Source organism: Chlamydotis macqueenii, chromosome 3, assembly GCF_036417535.1.
Source record: "Chlamydotis macqueenii isolate bChlMac1 chromosome 3, bChlMac1.mat, whole genome shotgun sequence".
Taxonomy (NCBI): domain Eukaryota; kingdom Metazoa; phylum Chordata; class Aves; order Otidiformes; family Otididae; genus Chlamydotis; species Chlamydotis macqueenii.
In genome coordinates, this window is record NC_141558.1 from 530,232 (window position 1) to 552,270 (window position 22,039).

The following is a 22,039-nucleotide window of genomic DNA, read 5'->3' on the forward strand; positions in this document are numbered from 1 at the left end:
ATAAACTCACACTACCTACAGAAGTTGGGGAGTAGAAATATGTGTGTCAACTGCTGCCCTGATTTTCTACAAAGCACGAAAGCTGTGTTATTCACAAACGGACGGCTTGGCCATTTGATCCAACCACACCGATTTTACCAAAAAACCAGGGGACAGAGAGGAACACAGCTGAAACTACCCAATAATCCAGCACTTCTTATGTCTACTTACGGAGCAGTTGGTAGCAATGAGTTCAGGCCAGAGAGTGATATTTTTTCAAATGTGCAGGAGAGTAACATCTAGAAAAGTGCCAAAGAAGGAGCAAGAGAAGTTCATTGTCCTGTGTGCCCTTCTGCTTCTTCGTGATGGTCTTCACCTCTTCTCCTCTTCTCTCTTCTCCTCTTTTCTCTTCCTCTTCTCTTCTCCTCTCCTCCATGTCTTACGTTTAGCACTTTTCCCTCCTCTCTCTGCAGAGCTGCTGCCCGTCCGCTTGTTGCAAGCGAGCCGCTCTGCAGACGTGCAGGCCAGCCACCCGCTCCGTTGGGAACAGCCTTCACCGAGCTGTGTGCGGAATCCCAGCTTCCTTTCTGCCTCATAACCAGGGAGAGGTCAGCTGTTACCTGCGTGTTCTGGGCAGGAGGGCTGCTTGCTTTCATTAAACTGCTTTTTCCCTCCAATTTTCTTCTCCTTCCAATTTTCCTCTGGCAAATCATAGCACAGCTCAACCACCAGATTTGTAAATACAACCAGTCTTTAATGCCTAACTGTTAAATTAGTTGTGGGCATCCTTCTGGGATGGAAGAGCCTTCCTCAGAGGGAAGATCATGATCACAGCAATAACTTAAGGAAGTTGTAAAGAGTAAAAATGCACCCGCGACCGATTTGGTCTAGAGCAAAGGAAAGGTGTTTGAGATGAGCGTCTCAATACTGGCAAGTTACGCTTCTGTCATACATCGAATCACAAAATGTTTGGGAAGGGAGCGTTCAAGGCCACCCAGCCCAACCCCCTGCCAGGAGCAGGGACATCTCCAACCGGATCAGGTTGCTCAGAGCCCCGGCCAACCTGGCCTGGAATGTTTCCAGGGATGGGGCATCCACCGCCTCTCTGGGCACCCTGGGACAGGGCTCCACCACCCTCAGTGTGAAAAGTTTCTCCCTGATATCCAGTGCGAATCTGCCCTCTTTTCCATGACGAAGGCAGGATTAACACCAGTGGCGGTTCTGCTCTGTGTGACGCTCACCTTGTGTGAAAGCCTCCTGCACGTCTCCCCCGACACCTGCGAGCGAGTCCTGCGGGCCGTGCGTTGGCGTAGAGCCGGCGGAGGTGGATCTGACGGGCATGGGCATGGGGCGGCTGGCTCCGTGGGTGGGCGAGGAGTGCGCCGAGCCTGCTGCCTGTGCCTGCACGGGAGACACGAGACATGGTTTCCAAATTTTAAACCTTTTTTCTGGGTCAATGTCTAAAAATCACTCTAAAAAACCCCATGCTTAAGGAAAGAGGCTTCACCAAAACACTCTCCATTTCAGTAACGTGCTGCATGATGGGCAGGTGCTGGGGGAGGACCTCGCGGTGGTGGCACGCTGGGCGCAGCGCATCACACGCAGGGCTGCGGCCCCCCAGGCTGGGCTGCACGTGGTACTCGCGGCCACGCCGCCTCCGGTGCTGGATGCGACCCACGGCCTCCGTACCGTACGCTCACCGCGGCACCGGTCAAACGGCAAGCTGGAAAAACGCCGGGAGGGCAGGCAGTGACCTCCCCAGCCGCGTGCTCCAGAGGGACCGTCACCCGCTCGGCAGCTGCTCATCCTTCCCGCGGGCTGCAGGGAGGAGACCCCGGAGCTGCACCGCGCCCCCGAGGCTCGCTCACTTTAGATCTTATACCTTATCTTACATCTTATGCTTATCTCTTAGATTTTTTTATTTTATATATTTATCTATTTTATTTTTTACAGAAATAGCACTTTTAATTTTCTGTTTTATTTTATGTTCTCTTCCAGCCAAACCCGCCCCATCTCGACTGTGCCGCTCTAAAAGCCTCGCAAGCGCCGCGGTTGCTGGTGCCTTCCTCATGAAAGCTCCTGGTGCTCCCCTCCAGCTCTCCACGGACGGCGGGTGATGGTCCCAAGGGTCTTCCAGGTACCGGCTGTCCACTCCAAGGCTGCTGGATTGCACAGCAAATCGCAAACAAACAGCAAACGTTTCTTTCGCTGTGGTGTGAAGGCTCTGAGAAGACCGCTGCAGTACTCACTGGGGCAGAGCTCTCAGAAGACGCTGGCCCAGGGAAGCCTCCGGAGCACAACGTGGGGCACCGGCGCGGTGAGCGCGTGAGGAGATAACTACAGGAGACCTCTGACCTGCACTTTGTGGCTCCATGTTTGCAAAAAAAATCACCTCACCGAAGGACTCCGCGTGCGGCGCCGGCAGCAGCGCGAGCAGGGAGGCGTTGGTCCGGCGCCGCGCCCCGCCGGGTGCGTAAGGAGATGTGCAGAGCCGGGGTCCCCGTCTCCCTCCTCCGGCCGTCGACGGCGGAGGGCCCCACGCAGCCTCGTCCCGGGAGCCGCTCGCTCCCCGGCACCGGTCCTCCCCGCCTGTCCCCGGAGCCCGGGCCGTCATTTACGAGCGCTCTGCCTGCGCGCAGGGCTGTTTATCGTTAATAACCTGGTTATTCTCCGCGGCCACTCACAGCTTCCAACAGCCTCTGAGCCCCGTGCCCAGTTATGCGGTTACTGGTGACCAGTTTGGTCTGCTCGCAGGGGTTTACGGCCTGGGGCTGCTCATAAATAATTGCACGCTGAGGGCATCAAACCGAACAGCCCCCTCAACAAACCTGGTGTGTTTGTGCTGTTTGGTTTGCCATCTTTTTTTTTTTAAGCCTGTTCATCGTTTGCTCCCTCTGACGTGCATCCGTTACCGGGGCAACCCGACCTGCTCAGCCGGGATGCTGCGTGGTGACGCCGCCGGCACCCCGTGCAGTCAGTGACACCCCGAGCACCCCACGCAGCCGGCGACACCCCGGCACCCCACGCAGCCGGCGACACCCCGGCACCCCGTGCAGTCAGTGACACCTCGGCACCCCACGCAGCCGGCGACACCTCGGCACCCCACGCAGCCGGCGACGCCCCGAGCACCCCACGCAGCCGGCGACACCCCGGCACCCCACGCAGCCGGCCCTCACGCTGCCTCGGGGCCCAGCACCCCTCGCCAGCACATTTTACCGGCGCTGACATCAGGCACAAGGTCCTGCTTCCCGCGGGAGCACCCAGGAACGGGATCCCGCTCGGGGCCGCGCAGGGCTGGCTGCAGCTCCTGCTAATCCCCAGCCCCCAGCCCAAAGCTTGTTTCTTATTAACGTGAAACCCAGTCACGCGTAAAATGCTGATTTTGAAACTGCGTTAGTAGTGGGGGGACTTAAAGCAGTGAGTAAAATACTCTTGTGAGTCAGGTACCCGCAGGAGGGGAAGGACGGCTTTCCGAGGTAAAATCATCAGAAGACGCACGCGCCACACCGCCAACTTCACTGCCCTGCACCGAAACCTCAAATAAAACCTCACCAAAACCCGAGCTCACAATGCACAGAAAGAGGCAAGAGTGCCTGAATTTGCATAAATTTGGGGCCAAAGAGGCAGGCCCACCGCTCAGAGCTCCCAGCCCGGCACACGGGCCGTGGCGCGGGGAAACCGGCAGCGTTCGCCCATCCCTCGGCCTTGCTTTGGAGGAACCTGCCCGTTCCCTCTCCTCCTCCCGGACCGAGCGTCGGCATCGGCAGCCGCTCGGGAAAAACAGCCCGTGCGCAAACTCAGAGCGAAACCCAGAGGAACCCAGCGCTGCCACCCGCGCCGGAGGCAGCGGGCGATGAGTCGGAGCGCCCCTGGCCCCAGGAGGGAGCCGGAGGAGGGTGAGGGGATATTTTGTGTCGTGGGGCTCGTTCCCCAGGCTGCAGCTCGCGTCGCGGGCCCTCAGCGCGCGTTCCTGCCAACCCCCTGAGCCCCATGGGTGGTGGCAGCTGCGAGAGCGCTCACAAACGAAAAGCCGCCTGGAGACCGTGTTATTTGCAAGAGCAAGAGCCCAATTAATGAAACGAGACCTCACCGCCGACCCCCTCTCCCCAGAGCACAGGCGCCTAAGCCAGCGGACAGGTTTCACCCTGTGCGGCAAACGCCCGTCCCGCTCCACGCCCGGCGCACGCTGGATTTTGCAGACGCGCTCGCGGCGGGGAGCGAGGGGAGGCCGCAGCCCCGGGACGGCCACGCTGCGGGGCTGGCGGGAACGGCCCCAGAGCAGCTACCGGCGCCTTCGCACACGGAGACCCCAGCCCTGCGCGGAGGGAGATCTTTTTTTCACCGCCATTTGTCTTTGAGACGTGTTGCCTACATTTATATTCTTAGAATAAGTGCCCAAGCACTTGATTTTTTTTTTTTTTCAATTTTTTTTTTTAACCGCTGGGCACGCAGATGGGCCGTGCCGATTTGCATACTGCAGCAAGGGGCTGGGAATGTCCCTCGTCCGCGCGATGACGCGGTTCCTGGAAATTGTAGTGATTTTGAGAACAGCTGGTGAGGTCACACGCTGGCGACGTATCTCGACGGGGAGCAGAGCCGTGCCGCCCCGCCGCCCCGCTCAGTGAGCCCGAGCGATGCGTCCCACGGCACTCGGCAGCCGAAGGAGGATCTGAAAGTTTTCGGTTCAGCGAAGACTTGAAAGTCACCTTCGTGAGAAACGGGCCTGGTCTGTTTCTGGAAACGCGGCTGCAGTGCAGGACGGCAGTTCCCAGGCGGCCGGTGCTCCCAGTGCCACTCTGGGACCCCACTGGTACCAGTTCCTGGCCCCAGCCAGCAGTTAAGCGCCCGCCAGCCACTCGTGTGCTCCCCACCAACCAGTGGGATGGAGATGAGAAGGGGAACAGCAAAAGCAAGAACAACTGGCGGGTCGACCTGGGATGGACGTCCTAGCCAAGGAGAGACGGACCACTCACTCCTGATCCAGAAGATGAATGAAAACGCAACTCCTGGCCAACACCTACACTAAACCTTCTCAGAATCACAGAAGGGTTTGGGTGGGGAGGGAGCGCTGAAGGCCACCCAGCCCAACCCCCTGCCAGGAGCAGGGACATCTCCAACCGGATCAGGTTGCTCAGAGCCCCAGCCAACCTGGCCTGGGATGTTTCCAGGGATGGGGCATCCACCGCCTCTCTGGTGGATATTTTTAATGAGTGGAGACAGCACCTGAGATGGAGACAACACCTAGGATGGGATCTGGAGACCTGCACCAGCCTCTCTGGGTTGAACGAAGCGCGTCTCTTTGGGGACGAGGACTCCTCTCTGCTCACGGCTTGAACCCGACACAGACTGAGCACCGACGGGCGCTCCCAGGCCCAGCCAGGAGCCAGGCATCAAAGGCATACAAAAAAGCAGCGACCATCACTGCAGAGCTCAAACCCCAGGAGTACGCTGGCGTCGGGGGTGCAACGAGAAGCTTTGTGAAGGAAAGGGGGAAAGACTGAGTCCAAAGGAAATTTGTTGAGGCACTCACCAAATTCCAAGCCAATAAATGTCGATTCAACCTCTGCAGCAACCTCAGGGTATGCGTGGGGTGCTCATTGCTGCACACGGTTTGGGCCAGACCCTCTGAACACTCTGAGGTAACGCTGAAGCACAAAATGCTGCTGTCCCCATGTCCGGGTGTACCCCCGGCGCGGGCACACACGTAAACACACCCCCGCGGGGGAGGGATGGGTGCCTGTCAGGGTCTGAGCCGCACGTGCCTCTCCAGCACCCGGTAATATCTGTTTTTATCTAATTCCAGGGAAAAGGAAAGAAAAAAAGAAAAGAAAAAATGAAAGGAAAGGGGAAGGAAAGGGGAAGGGAAAGGAGAAGGGAAAGGGGAAGGGAAAGGGGAAGGGAAGGGAAAAAATAAAAAAAGAAAAAAGGTATTTTACATATTGATCTCTCTTCTTGTGCTTTATTTAGCAGATGTATTCTTAACACGCTTGTGTGCTTTCCCTCTGCACCAAATGATGAGCGCTGTGGAAAAACGACGCACGCAGAAAATGGCGTACGGCCTCTCCCTGCGGTGCGCGTGCCTACAGAGAGCAGAAACCCGAGCGCATGAGCTGGCGTTTCCTCACCGCGAGCGCTGCGTGTACCCCCGCTGCCCACGCTCGCGGGCCGCGTGTTGCCTGTGGGACCCCCATGGCATCTGCGGCCACGCAGGGCTCGGGCTGACCCGAAGGAGGACGCCGAGGACGCGGGTCACAGCCGAGGACACCGCCTGCGCCAGCGAGCCTGGCGCACAGCTGGGCTCCCCTGCACGGCCCGAAACCGGCCCTGTCCTAGAAAGCGCTTTATCGACTGAGAAAGCAAGACAGACACCTGGGGCGGGCACGGGGGGAGCAGCACGGAGCCCTGCCAGCAGCGGCAGCCACCACGTGGCCCACGGGCGCTGCGGCATGGTGCCGGGGCCTGGCCCGGGGCAAAGGAAGCCGTGGGAGGACGCGGCGCGCGTAACCGTGCCCCTGCAGACGTGGGAAGTGAAGCGGGACGGCCCGCAGGCAGCAGGCGACTGTTAATGGGTGCGCTGGGGGATGGCTCCCGAGGCTGAAGGAGAAGGCATCGCCGAGGCCCTGGCTCAAGAAATCACTCTCAGACCTCCCTCCTCCAGCGGCTGAGGGCACGGGGAGCGCTGGCGGGACTGACGCGAGGTGCCACGGACGCCGGCGCTGGGGCTGTGCCTGTGGTTTCTGAAGCTGCTGAAGCGGTTCTGTGCTGGGGCTGTTGTTTCAGCGTCGCCGTTCCCCAGCACGGGCAAGTGCTTCCACAGCCTCGCCTGGCCAGGAGAGCAGCCCACCGCCGAGCCGCGCACGGCTCCGCTCCTCCACGGCCACCACCGCAGGGCTCTCAGGCTGGGAATCGCCGGGATGCCTTTGGTAAACAGAGCGGAGGCAGATTCGGTTAGGTTTGTAAACTCACTGACTCTTCAAAAAATCCCGGGAATGACTGGCTTGGTGCATGTTCTTCCCGGAGACTGCACCGGGGGGATAGGCGAGATGGAGTTCAATTTAGAAAAACAACAAAGGAAACCTCTGACCCGGCTCCTGAAATGTTTGGGAGCCGCATCGATTTATCTGCCCCCGCTTATCAAGTCTTGTATGCAAGAGCTCTGAGCTTTAACCTAAACCCCCGCGCTATTTCCTGAGGAAAAGGGGCAGCGAGCGCTCCGGCCTGCGCACCAAACCCAGCTCAGCCAGGTACAGGAAGCCGCAGCAGCTTTTTGCAGGCAGACGAAGTACTGGTCCACCATCACCGCCCTCGTCCCAGCAGTTCCACCAGAGGACCCCACCTCTCCGGTGCCCTGCTGTCAGATTTTCTACAACCGCTACGACAGAGGAGAGCGTTAAAGGAGAACGAGAGGAAAGCAGCACTGAAAAATTCAGGTCGAAGGAGCCTCAGAGGGCGTCCAGTCCAACCTCCTCTACTGAGCAACGGCAACTTCAAAGTGTTGCTCAGGGTTTTCTCCAGCTGATCTTTGAAAATCCTCCAAAAGGGAGATCCCAGCACCCCTTTGGCAACTTGCTCCGAAGTTTAACCACTCTCATGGGAATGTCCTTCCCTCGCCCAGCCAAAACCCCCCAGTCAACGTGTGATCATCTCCTCTTGCTTTCTCCATGCACCTCCAGGAAGGCTCTGGCTGTTCTTTCTCCTTGGCCACTTGTTAGGAGACAGAAGATCACAGCTGGACTTCCCTTTTGCTCCTCTTCTCCAGCCTGAACACAACCAGCTCATAGGTCACCCTGACCAGAGGGTTTTGCAGGAAAAACTTCTCCATGGGGAGGTCATCAGCGAGGCAAGGGACCTCCACCCTTAGAGGTTTTCAAAGCTTGCCTACACGAAGCCGTAACCGACTTATCCAGAGCCAGCAGCAGTCCTGCTTCTAGCAGGAAGTTGAGCTCAAGATCCCCAGAAGGCCCAACCTCTCTACGATCTACAGATGTTTACTGAGAAACGAAGAAATCTTGCTTTGCAGGAAACGTACACTGATTTAATGCATTTGATTATGTAGCTGTTCCTATGAACAGATTAAAATAAAAGGGACCTTGTGTACAAACAAAACCACAGAGCTAACAGTTTTAGGTAAGCGATTTAGACAAGCAAACATCTCATCATGCCCCAAATAGCTAACTGCAGAAAATATGGCACAAACAGAACAAAACCGAGAATACGAACACGTGGCCTACACTTCTCATTTTCTGTTCTGCATCCTAGTTGCAGGAGATGGAGCCAGCCAGAGGATGTCAAACGGCATCCGAGCTAAAGCAGGGTCTTAATTAGAAAGTTAAATGGCAACGCGTTTTCATCTGCACATCATGCACATCCGACGTCTAACCCACGTTTACCGTGCCTTCGTCTCAAGGATAATGAAACAGCCCTCGAGCCCGGCTTCCTCACGTCAAGCATCGCGGGGCTCAAGCTGAAGAGCTTTTACAACATCCACTGTAAGTAACCGGAGCTCCTCTCCATGCTGCAGGGGCTTTCTTGGAAACAAAAGCCCCTCTCTTCTCGCCCACGTGTCCTCCCCGTGTCCAGGGCTGGGGAGGCACACCGAACCCGGCCCCTCGGAGCGGGCACTGCCCTTGACTTTCCGGCAGCTCTCTTCTGGTTCAGGCCCTCAGGCCCTCGACGTCCCCACGTTTTCAAACAACGTTGCCATCACCCTGCTTGAACGGGCAGAGTAACCTCTGCTGACGTTATCGCGTGTGCCGTCACCACAAAGCATTACATAGCGGTGAAGGAAAAATACGCTTTCTGCATATTTCACCAAAAAGCCTGCCAAGTAGGAAATCAAGTTACTCTTTCCCTGGATGCGTAGGTCATCCGTCCAGCCTACATCATCTGTATGTAAAACTTCACGCATACGTACAACCCAAAAGCCGCAGTGCCCTTGCATTCCTCTGCTCATTCTGGGGCTGAGCCAACTCAAAGAGCACCAAGGAGCCTGGAAACAACGAGCCCAGACACTCCTTGCGCTGAGGTGAATTCTGTTTAGAGACATCTTGAAATATCGGGGAGGCCGAAGAGTGCAAATATTTTCCTACACAGGGAATTACGGAGCACCGCAGCAGGCTGGGCAGACAGTGATCCTTGGCCAACCACCGCTCAAACCACCCCACCGCACCAGGGGTTTTTAACGACGAGCAAATGACAGAAACAGCGGATGTTGGACAAGCTGGTTTTGCTGAAAACAGGCCTTGTCAAACAGCACTTGATTTCCTTCCTTGAGAAGATGAGGAGTTTTATTGACGAGGATAATTACGGAGGGATGGTATCCTTCATATGGCATTCGACTCAGTAACGTGTGGGTTTTTGAGGAAGAAGTGGGCCGTAGGCAGCAGCAGCAAAGCGCACGCTACACAGATTAAGGAAAAGCTGGCTGCCAACAAACACCACCAAAGGGCACGGCCCATCGAAGGTGCTTTGGGTTTGGTCTTCAGAGCAACGCGTTGCCCAAGTCCTGCCCGCCTCGCCCAGCCACAGCTGCAAGGTGTGCATCTGCTCCTCCACCCCGACCACTCGCTGGCTTCGTTCTCCCCTTTTTTTTGCAGTTTTCACGGATACTTCAATGTCCCGCCTGTCCCCACCGCTGGAGCAAGAGCGAGCCCTTTGTGTGCACGGCCGTCTCCACGTGGACATGGGGCACCTCTTCCACCGGAGTCCATCATAGAGCCAACATGCTAAAAAGCTACGGAAAAATTTGCAACTATTGCCCCTGAAGTAAGGAAAATAACTTGTGTTTACTGCAATTCCAGGCGTTTTTTCTGCAGTCAGGAGTTACGGAATCTGCAGTTTACAGAGGTGAAGTGCAGGGAGAGGACGTTTTTTGCTGACACAGAAAAGACCAGAATCACAGAGAACACAGCTGTAAGAACACCTCGTCCACCCCTGCGCACCACAGCTGGATCCGCTCCTCCTAATCCCCTGACAGATGTCTACCTGACACGCTCTCAAAACCCTCTTCCTTCAGATTTCCTGAAGTCTGAAGGAGACTCCTAAACGAGATTTTCAGCAAGCGTAGCCCGCGGGGCAAAGACAGCAGCCCTTCCTCCTCCGTGCAGCCCTCTCTCCTGTCTCTGAAGCCTTCCAGACCCGCGCAGTCCTCTCTCCTCCAGGCGAACAGCTCCGGTCCTCGGCCCCGTCGGGCGCGCCAGCCGTTCAGCCGAGACGAGCTTCCTCACCGGCCTCCTTGGGACTCGCCGCATCTTTCTGGAGAGCTGGAGCCCCGGAGTGAACCTCCTGCTTCAGGCGGGACGGCAGCGAGGGCGGGTGGAGCGGCAGGCTGGGTTGTGGACCCCACAGCCATCTCTGGTCTTTTTTTTGATGAGAGCCTGGACTCGTGTTTGCTTTGAGATCCACCACGGCCCCAGGTGCTTCTCCGCAGAACGGCCGTCCTTGCTCCGTATTTCGTATTTGCTTACCCGATTTTCCCACACGTGTACTGCACACATTCCTTCATACATACTGAAATCCATTTTTTTTTCCCTCCAAATATTCCTGCAATTTTCCAGGATAATTTTGAATTCTCATCCCCTTCTCTGGAGCCCCAGCAATATCCTCCTGCTTGATGTCAAGAGAAAATGCAAGTCCCTTGCAGGAAGGCTGAATAGTAATTAATTCAGGACAGAAATAATGAACTGAAGAGGAATTTCAATTTACACGTCTTTCTATTTTAACAGAAAACCCTTGACAACTGATCTTGGAGAAACTTTCCAACCAAATTTGTAACTGCTTTGCATGAGGCACATCTAGCCTACGCTGCCTCGGCTCTACGCGGAAAAGCGGCGTTTGCTCCGGGGTAACCACAGAGGGGATGCTCGGGGTTTGCTGCCTTTTCCTAACACGCGTTCATTTGAATTGCTTTACCCTGTGATAAAAACTGGAATGCTGTTAAGCCAGTTTGGCGTGAGACGCTTTGAGGAACCGGGGAGGTGCTGGAGGCAGGAGGACGACGACCACGCGAGCGCACAAAGGCCGCAGCGCGCCGTGCCAAATCCCAATTTCTGGGGACAGAACCGGAGCCGTCCGCCCCGTCCCCGCTCCGCTGTCCCTCGCGCCATCAAGCATCACCCCTGCAGTCACCGGGGCTGCAATGTCCCTGCAAGGCGTTTCTCCAGAATTTGGGTCTGTATCATATTGCCATTTGCGGTTTTCCTTTTTACCAGTAATTTAAGAATTATTTACATTAACCAGAAACGGGGGAGAAAAATCCTTTCGGTGCTGCAAATGAGACCGTTGCTGCTGCCTGAGTAACTCCAGCTCGATCGAAGCGGCGCTGAAAATAATTCAGCCCCCTCTCTGCAAACACTCTTTGAGGAAAATACTTAAAACGGGAAATAAGGTCATTAAATCAGAGCCCCGCCGATCGGCCCCGTTGACCTTATTCTTGTAGGAAAATTGAATTTTACCGTGTTCCGTGGCACCCCAGCCGGGGCTCTGGGCTGCAGCGGGCCTCGCGCTGCCTGCCGCCCTTCTCCAGGAACAACCACGCCAGGGAATACAGAAAAGGCTTATTAGTCGGGTAAGCTAACGACCTTTCTGAAGCGCTAATGAAATCCCCCGACTAAAACCTAACGCAGGGCTGTTTTCATGGCAACCGAGGGAGAGAGGCGCGATGCCCGCGCCCCCGGACCCCCCGGTCCCCCCTGGCGTGGGGCGGCAGCCCGGGAGCCGCCATCGGATCGCAAGGACACGGCCTCCATCCCGCTGCGGCCTGCTGGAACGCATCGCAGCGGCACGATTCGGGGCACACGCTGCCCCGAAACACGGCGCGAGGAAAGTGTTCTGCGTGGACAGAGCGCGTTGCTGGCACCCCGACACCCCCCTCCATAAACACACATATGTACACAGGGAGGGCTCGCGTGGGCGCGCGCGGGGAACGTGCTCCAAACGCGCGAATGCCAGCCTCCCACCCCAGGCTGCTCCGCTTTGCATCCCCGCTGGCGCCGAGCTTGTCGGTGCCGCCGACCCTCACGCGGCGGTGCGGCGCAGAGGCCAGGCAGGGCTGACAGGGTTATCAGACACCGCGCTGCCCGTTGCACTGAAAGGTTTGCATTTAATTGTTCAAAATCACGTAATTAGATTAGATACAGTGAACCACCCACCAACACCGCGTGGGCCGCGTGACCAGCAACGTGGCAGGGACGCTGAGCGTGCCGTGCCGGGGGGCACGCAGAGGGGAGGAGAGGGGCCACGACTGCGCTAACCCCGAGCGGCCTTTGTTTTTAAATCACAGCGTTAATTAACAGCTGGCTTGCTTGGGAAGGAGGCGGCTCTCCCGTCCCGACCGCAGCCCCAGCCCTCGCTGCAGGTGAGAGCCGCGCTCCGGGCCGGTGAACCCCCCCGTACCGCCCGACCGCCACGTCGCAGAGACCGAGACCGCCGGGGTGCAACACAGCAACAAGCGTCAGTGCCAAATTACAACCGCTTCACCAAAATTCCCGCTTCCCGTCCCAAGGACGGGGCCTCGCGGCCATCGCCAGCCCTGGCAGCCGGCAGCGCCTCCAGCGAGCCAGCGGCTAACCCCGCGGCGGCCGGGCAGCACGCCGCCATCCTCCTGCCCCACTGGGAGGCACCTCGCCTCGGCGGCATTTCCACTGCTGTTCTGGCAACGGCCTTGTGCTACTCAGCTCTGTTCACAATCTGCTTTTTCAGCTTTAATTCTAGCGCCCGGACAACCCGTGACTCCGGGGTTCGCTACGCCGCGGCCCCGCTACGGGGGGTGGGTATTTCCAACCCCTTTGCCCCTCGCAGGCGGGGAGCTGCTCCGCGCGCTGCGGGACAGCCCTGCCTGCGCTGCCTTCCCCCTGCGCGTCACGTCGCAGAGCCACGCGCGCTCCTCGCAGAATTGAACACCACGTCCTGTAAATTAGCAGAGCGACGAGGCCGATGCTGCCTGGGTTTTCATGGAGAACAGGGGAGGAAGCAGAGAAAGCTCCACTTGACTTTTCCTGTGGTGACGCTTAGAAGAATCCATGTTTTCCAGCATTACCACTGAGCAGCAAAATCCTTCTTTTACTGGTACCATAACGCAGGAGACGTGATCGGTACGGGCAGCTCCTGCCTTTTTCAGGGCAGCCACTGAGCTGAGGACACCCTCCCTAGGCTTCGCCATCGTTTGGCTTTTTCTGGAAAAAAAAAAAACCCAACAAAAAAAAGCCTTGGGCTGCCCGGCTGCGAGGAGCCCAGCCGCCGCCGCGAGACCCCCACAGCGACAGGTCTGCTCCGTCCCCGCTCCGCCGAGCGCGGGATCGCTGTCTGAACTCCCCCATTCACCAGACGCTGTTTGTTTTCATTCCTGCCTATCCCCCCAGCTGGGAGATACGGAGGAGGGATCAGGAAACAATAAAATCTCGGTTACCACACAGAATGCCTCCTTTTTGCTAGCGCCTTTCAAAGCCTGACATTTTTGCTTTCATCCGCCATTTCCACAGGCACGGGGCATGTGCCGCCCCCCTTCCCGCGGGGCCTCACGCCGGTCTGTCCCTGCGCTCCATATGTACCAGCCTGCTCCCCTCCCCAGCATCCAGCGTCGCCTCCACCCGCCACTCCGCGCGCTTCCAGCCGTTCCCAGGGCTCCTAGGGTTTCAGTTCCCATCCAATCCCCCGACCGACTTGTGTTACACAGACTCAAAGCAAGTGTTATCTTTCAAAATTATCCGAGTTTTGCTTTCGGGCTTCTCGGTTGGCGCTCTTAACCCGTTAACGCCTCAGCATCACTAATGCGGCTGGAAAGCTTTCCACCGTGTCTCTGGAGGCGAGCAGAGCTGCTCCCGTCCCGCAGCACCAGCCCTGAGCAAAATACCTGGCTCCACACCACAAACACGTAGCCTGGCCAAAGCACCTCTTGTCATTTGTGGCCACCTAACGAGCAAGCGGCCACGGAGCAGCCCAGCCGCTCCAAGACACCGTGTCAGCCCCGAGCAGCAGTAGGGAACAAATGTGGAGGCTCCAATAACCAGTGTGTTGAAGCACAACACTCAACTCGGACATCTTCCTTCCCAAGGTCAAGTTCCTCCTCCCTCCGCGCAAGCAGGAGTGCTCCTAAGGAGAGAGAAGCATTGCTTGTGGCGGTTCTTGGGCAGGAGACTGGTACAATGATCACAGAATCATAGACTCTTAAGGTTGGAAGAGACCTCCAAGGTCATCAAGTCCAACCGTCAACCCAACACCACCGTGCCCACTAAGCCATGTCCCAGAGCGCCACGTCTACACGTGCTTTGAACACCTCCAGGGACGGTGACTCCACCACTGCCCTGGGCAGCCTGTTCAGTGCCTGGCCACTCTCTCAGTAGAGAATTGTTTCCTGATTTCCAACCTAAACCTACCCTGGTGCAACTTGGGGCCATTTCCTCTCGTCCTATCACAAGTTGTTTGGGAGAAGAGGCCGACCCCCACCTCCCTACAACCTCCTTTCAGGCAGCTGTGGAGAGCGACGAGGTCTCCCTCACGATGATGATGGAAGGCATCAATTGAAGAGCTTATGGGATAAGAACCAGAACTAATGTGTCTCTGAACAGATCCAGCTTTTAAAGTGACTGATGAAAGTATTCCTCGGCAGTAAGAGCGTGAAGCTAAAAAGACAGCACAGAAACAAGTTCGCACACGAGCTTCCAAGCAGGCAAGGGCATGTGACTTGCAAGAAAGTTGGACATGAACCATAGCGCTGTCTAAACGCATGACAGATACCGACAACAAAGAAGGACCTTTGTAATCCTGGATGAGCTGCGCTCCCTTTTCATGGACCAGAAAAAAACCCTTCCGAAGCCTGCAGCTTCTGGGGGCCATGCTAGACAAAAGACACACATCTAGAAGCACAGGCTGAACCACCGCGTCCAAGGGACAACGGCGTTTTGGTTAGCCTGACGTGAGCACCATTGCCAAAGACACAACAAAGAGAACGATAAGGGAAAAAAGCGTGCGAGAAGCTGAAAAGATGGATTGCCAACTTGGGATCACGAGGCAGAAGCGTGAAATCTTTAAGCCAGAACACAGAGTCGCGAGACGATGCTCAGAAAGCGAGCCACCAAGGAATCTGCCCCAGGCACCGCGCAGTAACAGGCTGCAGGAGATAACCCCGGTGTTTGGATTTGCTCTCCGAAACAGCCGTCAGCACAGGTCAACCAGCAAGGCAGGGCTGTGATTTGTGGCTCCGCATCGCCGTAAAAGCGAGGAGAAAATGGGTTCTGCTGAAAGACAACCTGCAGGCTGGAGGATGCAAGAGGAATTCCTCAGGGATGCATCTATTTAATATTCTAATTACGCGCACAAAAATAACCGCACTCTAATGACACTTCCTGACGACATAAAGGTTAGGATGAATCACTGACACAGAGCAGAACATTCCGCATGAACTGGAGGCTCAGAAGAACAGAAACGGCGTGGGGTATGCTCACGCAGAGCAGAGCACGGATTCCTGACGCCCGGACACAGGGGTGCCCCCAGGACAGGGACTAGAGACCGCTCCCCAGGCACGCACGAGGGGCTCGCGGCTGATCCGAGATACGTACGAGTCACCAGGACGGCGCAGGCAGGTGAGTAACCCCAGGGCACGCGCTGAGGTATCGCCATCAACACGTCCTCACCTCGGTTCCAACACCCACGCTGCCGACGAGACAGCCTGCAGAACAACGTGTGCCCTCCGGTGAGTCCTGGTCCAGAAGGAGGAGTTTGACATGGAAAGGGAGAAAAGGCGGGGAGACACGAACCCTGCATTCCCTCGTAGCAAAAGTAAAAGTATTATCGGTATCTACACACAACGGTGCTGTGAAAACTCAGATATGAAAATCTAAACAGTTCTTTGGAGATCCAGAAGTCCAAAGCAGCAGCAAACAACCCCAGAAATCACGGTTAACAAGATGGTAGAAACCAACGGGGCGGACACCGTGGTCACAGAGAATTTGCGTGCTTAGCATCTTAAAATCCAGCTTTTTCCTGTTCAGGAAAGGTGAAGAACGTAAAGCGAAAAAGATGTGTGTGGGCGGTGGCACAGCTTCCTACATACTGTTCCTTTAGACATGTCGTACCCAGAGCTCCAGGCTCTCAAACCCAACGGAGCCGTGAGGTCGCTGACACGGACAGAAAGTGCCAACAGAAGGAGGTGCCACAGCAAACCAGGGAGCAGGATGAGCTCCTCTTTACGCGCCCACTCGCAAAGCGCACAAGTGAGGTTGCCTGGTTTTGGAGGACTTAAACCTGAGGCTGGTCTGCAAAAGTCTCCCTAGGAACCCCGCGAGCGTTCAGAAGGCCAGGAAACACAGTTTCCCTCCACAAAGTGCCCCAGACCCACCACCAGGTTACCGCCTGGCCTTCAGGCCGGTGAACGCAGATGAAACGATTGGTGCTGGGGAAGCTCGTGGTGGTTCTGGGACCAGGTGTCCTGACTCCATCACAGCACAGCATCTCGGTACCCAGCTGCTCTCTGTAGAGACTCGTTTTTAAAGGCAACAGGATGGGTAACAAACCGGAGAGCTCCTGAAGGGCTGCTCGAAGGGATTTTTGGCCTACTGATATCCATTTTTAATAAATCTTGAGTAACAGGGAAATCCCAGATGGCAGATTAGCGTTTTCCTGGGCAATATTAAAAACAAAAAGCAGAATGATCGGGTAGCTAAGGCCAGTTCGCTTAACGTTAAAACCAGGCAAAGTAACAGCGAAAGGATTATAACTGACGACCATCAACAGGACCGTCCAGTGGGCTGCTGCGGTGAAAGAGGAGTGAGCCAGTCAGTACCGGTGGTGCTCACGGTGGAGATACTGGAGCAGCTGAGCAGAACACTGCGAGAGACCACACGGTAAAACAGAGAGTGGGAAGGAGAAGGTGCTCACAAGAACAGAGGCATTAGTTAAAGATTTGAAAGACTAGGAGACATCTACCTTCTCAGGTTATCCGAAAGGTAACGACGAGCTGGCTTTGCCTAAGCAAGGAAAGGTAAAACCAAAACCAGCTGAGGCCAGAGACGCACACCCTGGCATGGAGATGAACGAGGTTCTCAACAACATGCGACGCAGCAGTGGGATAACTTGCAACACAAACTAACGCATCCTGTGTGTCATCGCGTTTTCACAACAACATTAGGGACATTTCTGGCCCAACAATTTCATACAGAATGGAATTTTGCTGCATTCAAAACCTGAATTAACCAGGTGAAATTTCCTACGAGAAAAAGGACATCAGACCAGCTGGTCAAAGGGCCTTCAGGAGTCCACGAGCTGGTACTGCGCAGCCACGCGGGTGGTCACCCGTCTTGGTGAGCAGGGCCTGGGGAAGGGGAGAGCCCAACGCGCAAGCAAGCTCCGGCCTCACGCGTTTTGTCTGTCACGTATTGGCTATCGCCTGATCCTCGGGAGCAGGTGCAGCACATTAACCTAGGAGCACCATGAAATCCGTACGTGCAACCTAATTCAGACATTTCTGAATATCTGAGAACCTTTGCTATGCACACGTAGATGTCTTCTGAACACAAATGTGCTCACTGAGAAGTGAAGCTCCTAGCCCTGGTGATTTTTTTTTAAAACAAAAAACCTGTTTTCTACATTTAGACAACACCAGCTTTTTGGAGGAGTGCGTAAAAACAGTGGTGGGGGATCAGTGGTCTTCCCAAGGAACTGAAATGTTTCAGGCACTTAGAAAAGGCTGCTTTGAGAAAAAAACCACCTGCTTCATGAAAAGACAAACGACAAAAACGCATTAACAGAATATTGTTACGTTCAAAAGAGACAAACCCCGGCTCCTTACAGCAGCACGCAATTACCGAACATCTGATATCGCTGAGCTTGCAACTCTCGTGTCATTCAACAAAGCCTGAAGGAAGCCACCCAGAATGGAGACTTCTCAAGTCCAAACTCTTCTTTTAGACCCAACAAACATCTCCATTTGCTTTACGGTTTGGATCAGACTTTATCTAACCAGTCCTGACAAGAGCATGAGGTACTCTGTGCTTGAGAGCCATGTATCTCTTGAGGAAGGCACGTTCCTCTCGACGCACGCGAAGTGCCCAGCCGTGAGACTGCTGCTCCTCCTGGGCTACTTGTGACACTGCACTTATTTCCTATATTGCTCACTACAGAGTGACGCTATGTTAAGTCAAATAATTCATTTGCCACAGGCAAAGAAGTCCAAAGCTGGGCTCCCAGCCTCCCCGACACATTGCTCCTGCCCATCCTCGCTGCCCCCTGGACAAGGAGCCAGCAGCAAAGGCCAACCACCTCCTGGGGTGTGCTAGCATCAGCGGAGGCAGGGAAGAGAGCCGTCCTCCCCGCTCGGCGCGCGTGGTTGGAGCAAACTGCTCCAGCTGGACCTGTGCCGGGCAGGAGGTTGGACTGGGCACCTCCAGAGATCCCTCCCACCTACAGCAGAATCATCCAGAGATCTTCAGAGCCAGCTCACGAGTGAGGAGGAAAGACCATCAGCAATTTGCAACGGGGATCGCCACTGCCAGGAGGACTCGGCAACTGCTACAAGTCATGGGGTGTAAACGCTCGTAAAGGGACCCGCAGCGGCCTTCGAGCGAAGGAGGAGAACAGTCGTTCTGCTTCCAAATTGAGCCCTTGAGACTCTGCTGACGTGTGCAGAGGAAAAAAGGTACCGAGTCGCCCCAAGAGGAGAGGGATGTGGGGTGGTGATGGAAACAGTTACTAACTGCACCTGAGAATTCATCATTAATTAATGATACGGCTTCAGACGCTGAAAAGGGAGAAGACACTGGATGGACTTACAGGGTTGTTCGTCTGCTCTTTAAATCTGTGGCTGCCGTGTCAGAGAGGGAGTGTCAAACCAACACAGCACTCAAGGCTTTTGCAGGACCTTAAAAAACGTGGCTCAAGGTTTGAGTTTGTTGGCAAAACGGAGAAGAAGCCAATGAAGACAGAATGTGGGCGAGGACAGAAAACTCGGGAAAATACTTAAATTCTTCATGGCTTCCCTCATTTCCTGGAACACTCTCCCAATTTTTTACGTAGTCCTCAAGGACACTGGAGACCGTGCTTGGGAAGTTCTGCGTTGGTGACGAACGCTGCCAACGCAGGTGTTGCCGTAGCCTGACCCGCTGCCAAGAGAGCGCAGTCCTGTGCTGTGCCACGGAAACGGCTGAAGCAGGCACGGTTAATTTTGGAATACAGGCTGTGGCCACACATACGCGTTCCAGTGTTGGCCCGGGAACAGAGGCACCGGGGCCAGCACGAGCACGGAGCCCGCGAAGGCAACGCAGCGTGCTGCTTGCAGGGCAGGGACTGGGAGCTGCCTGGAATGTGAAGAAATAATTCGTTATTCACGAGAGAGATCAGCACTCGGTCTGCAACCACCAGCGCTGACAGACTGCAGAGACTCCTCGGGAGCTGAACTGGGAAGGTTACTGCGCCTACTTGGGCTCAGAAAGCCAAGGCATGAAATAACGAAAAGTGACCGCCCCTCGGCTAGCTGTCCCTAGCTGAATCCGTAACCTTCTCACATCTTACCTTTCGGGCTTTACGTGAAGCTTTACGCAATCGGAACAGCGAGAGGTTAGCACTGGTGGAGGAGCCAGAGTCTCCATGCTGCTTCACGCGACCGAAGCACAGTCCTCAACACCAGGGTCTGGGGATGACTTCCACAGGGTCCACAACTGGTGACTGAGAAAAACCGCGCGCTCCTTTGGTGTCCCCAAGAACTGCACACAAAGGTTTTCCTTTTTCATCTGCTCCTCCTTTGAACAACTCTCACGTGCCGAAAATCAAAAGAGAGATGAAAACTACTCGTCAGTGGCCTGAGAACAGAAACGATGCTGAGAGCTGGGGGAGGCAGGGCTTTTCGTGAAGCTTACTCTTGCTCAGTGGGGCCTGAGGTCATGCTGAAGTCAACAGTGGGAGGGACAGCATCCTCCAGAAAGTGATTCAGAGCAGGAGGCTGGTTCAGCCTCTGCTTTGCTCTTTGGAGGACCACTGACTGCAGAGAGAATCATTGAATCACAGAACATTGGGTGGGAAGGGAACTTCAAAGCCCATCCAGCCCATCCCCCCTGCCAGGAGCAGAGACATCTCCAACCACATCAGGTTGCTCAGAGCCCCGGCCAACCTGGCCTGGGATGTTTCCAGGGATGGGGCATCCACCGCCTCTCTGGGCACCCTGGGACAGTGCTCCACCACCCTCAGTGTAAAAAATTCTTCCTCATATCTATTCTAAATCTGCCTCCCTCTGTTTTAAAGCCATCACCCCTCGTCCTGTCGCAGCAGGCCCTGCTGAAGAGTCTCTCCCCACCTTCCCTGCAGCCCCCTTTGGGCACTGGGAGCCGCTCTCAGCTCTCCCCGGAGCCTCCTCTTCTCCAGGCTGAGCAGCCCCAGCTGACAAGCGTCAGATGTGGAGCTCAGATGGCACAAAGCCATCAGGAAACCCCTCTGGCCAGGAACTCCTTCAGAAAACATCACTTTTACGAAGACAGTGACCAAGACAAAAAAATGAACCAGAGTAAGACCCTACGCGCTCAGGTCCTGTGCAGCATCACCAAAACCAACACCATGGGTCTCGCTCTTCGAGCAAGACACTGCTTGCCGGAGTCCTGCCTTCTCCTTCCAAACGAGGTCCGTTTGCGAAATGGTGAGGTATGTACGTGGTGATGTACACAGCCAAAGCACCAGGGAGAAGATTATTAGGAAGATGCATCTCTCACCGAGCACAGACCAGCGTCATGAATACACCCTCAACAAGGAACCCTCAGCAGAAACGCGTATTTACTCTCAGTAAACGTCAGTCTAACCACCGAATAATAAAAACGTACACGCCTTGATTTCTGTCTCTAAACATTTGCTCAGAGTAACTGTAAGTGGTTAAAGCAGATTAAAAGACGGCGAGGTGTTCGGCGAGGACACAGCACACCCAGGACCGCCGTCTAGGGAAAGCACATCTCCCTGCTAATGGAGCATTACGGATTTCGGTAGGAACTGATCAAAGAACACTTTTAAAACCCATTTCGGGAAGGCTGTGATTATGAATAACTATTTATTTGGAGACGGAGCAAAATCGTTGTGCTGTGATGAAGTCTGCAGTTCTTTGGATAGATGCATCTGCGCTTTACGCAGAGAATGGAAGGCTGACAGTGCCCTTAGTAGTCATCTCCACGCTCTTTGAAGCCACGGTCTTATAAATGTTCACAGGGGAGCAGCAGCTGGTTACTTAGCAACTTTCACTACTTCTCTGAACCGCGCTACCTACAAAACCCTCCAGGACTGTCACCCTTCTTAACACGCCTGGCTCCTAAAAGCAGCAGTAAGAAATGCAGATCGGCCCCCTGCAAGGCCTGTCGCGCAAGGCTGCCGCAAACACTGAACAAACGAAAAACCTCCCCGAAGGATCTGCGCGTGGAGTCGCTCCTCGGTGCCGGCCTCCGCAGGCGGTGGCCTACACAGAGAGCGGAGTGACTCGGAGACGACGGGAAGAGCCACGAAGCTGCCGAGTCACGGTGCCCGCAGTACGAAGCTCACTCCTCCTCCTCCCCGCGGCCTGGCACTCCCAGGGATGCTGAGAGGCTTGGGAAGCGCAGCCAGGCCGGGAGCATCCCCAAAGGAAGAAGAGAGGCGGGGTACTCACCTGCCGAAAGTGCCGCTTCCAGACCGGCTCTGGGGTGGGCGTCCAGGCACCGTGGACGAGATGGGAGGAATCTTCTCCTGGCGCGGGGCAGATGCCCGCGTTAGCAAACGAGGGATGGGAAGGACGCGCGTGGGATTCACGCTGGTCCACCAGCCCCTGTGAGGGCAGGGCGAGCACCGGCTCCGTCCGGAGCGTGCGGCAGCGCGAATCCCGCCAACGTGCTTCCCTGCACCAACACCAAGCAAACCAACTTACACCTTCAGGAAAAGGCGGACGATTTGCTCGATCTAAGAGAAATCCGAGGAAGCAGAATCCGCTCTAGATGGACAGGAGAAGCACCAGCTACGTGAATTCGAGATTGAAGAACTGCCCTCCCCACATTTCCCGAAGCCAAAGCAAGGATCGCAGGTTTGGCGCGAGGCCGCTCCATTGCCGCCCAGCTGCTGGAGGCATGTT

The 22,039-nt window shown here is 55.7% G+C and overlaps 1 protein-coding gene across 9 annotated transcripts in view; it reads right to left on the reverse strand.

Annotated features, from left to right (window-relative positions):
- Nucleotides 1-22,039, reverse strand: part of DTNB (dystrobrevin beta) — a 175,739-nt gene that overhangs the window by 12,238 nt on the left and 141,462 nt on the right. For all 9 annotated transcript variants that reach the window (XM_086743545.1, XM_086743544.1, XM_086743543.1 and 6 more), the window contains one exon: nt 1,221-1,380. In XM_086743545.1, the coding sequence (XP_086599671.1) occupies nt 1,221-1,380 (160 nt within the window). The remainder of the gene's footprint in view (nt 1-1,220; nt 1,381-22,039) is intronic.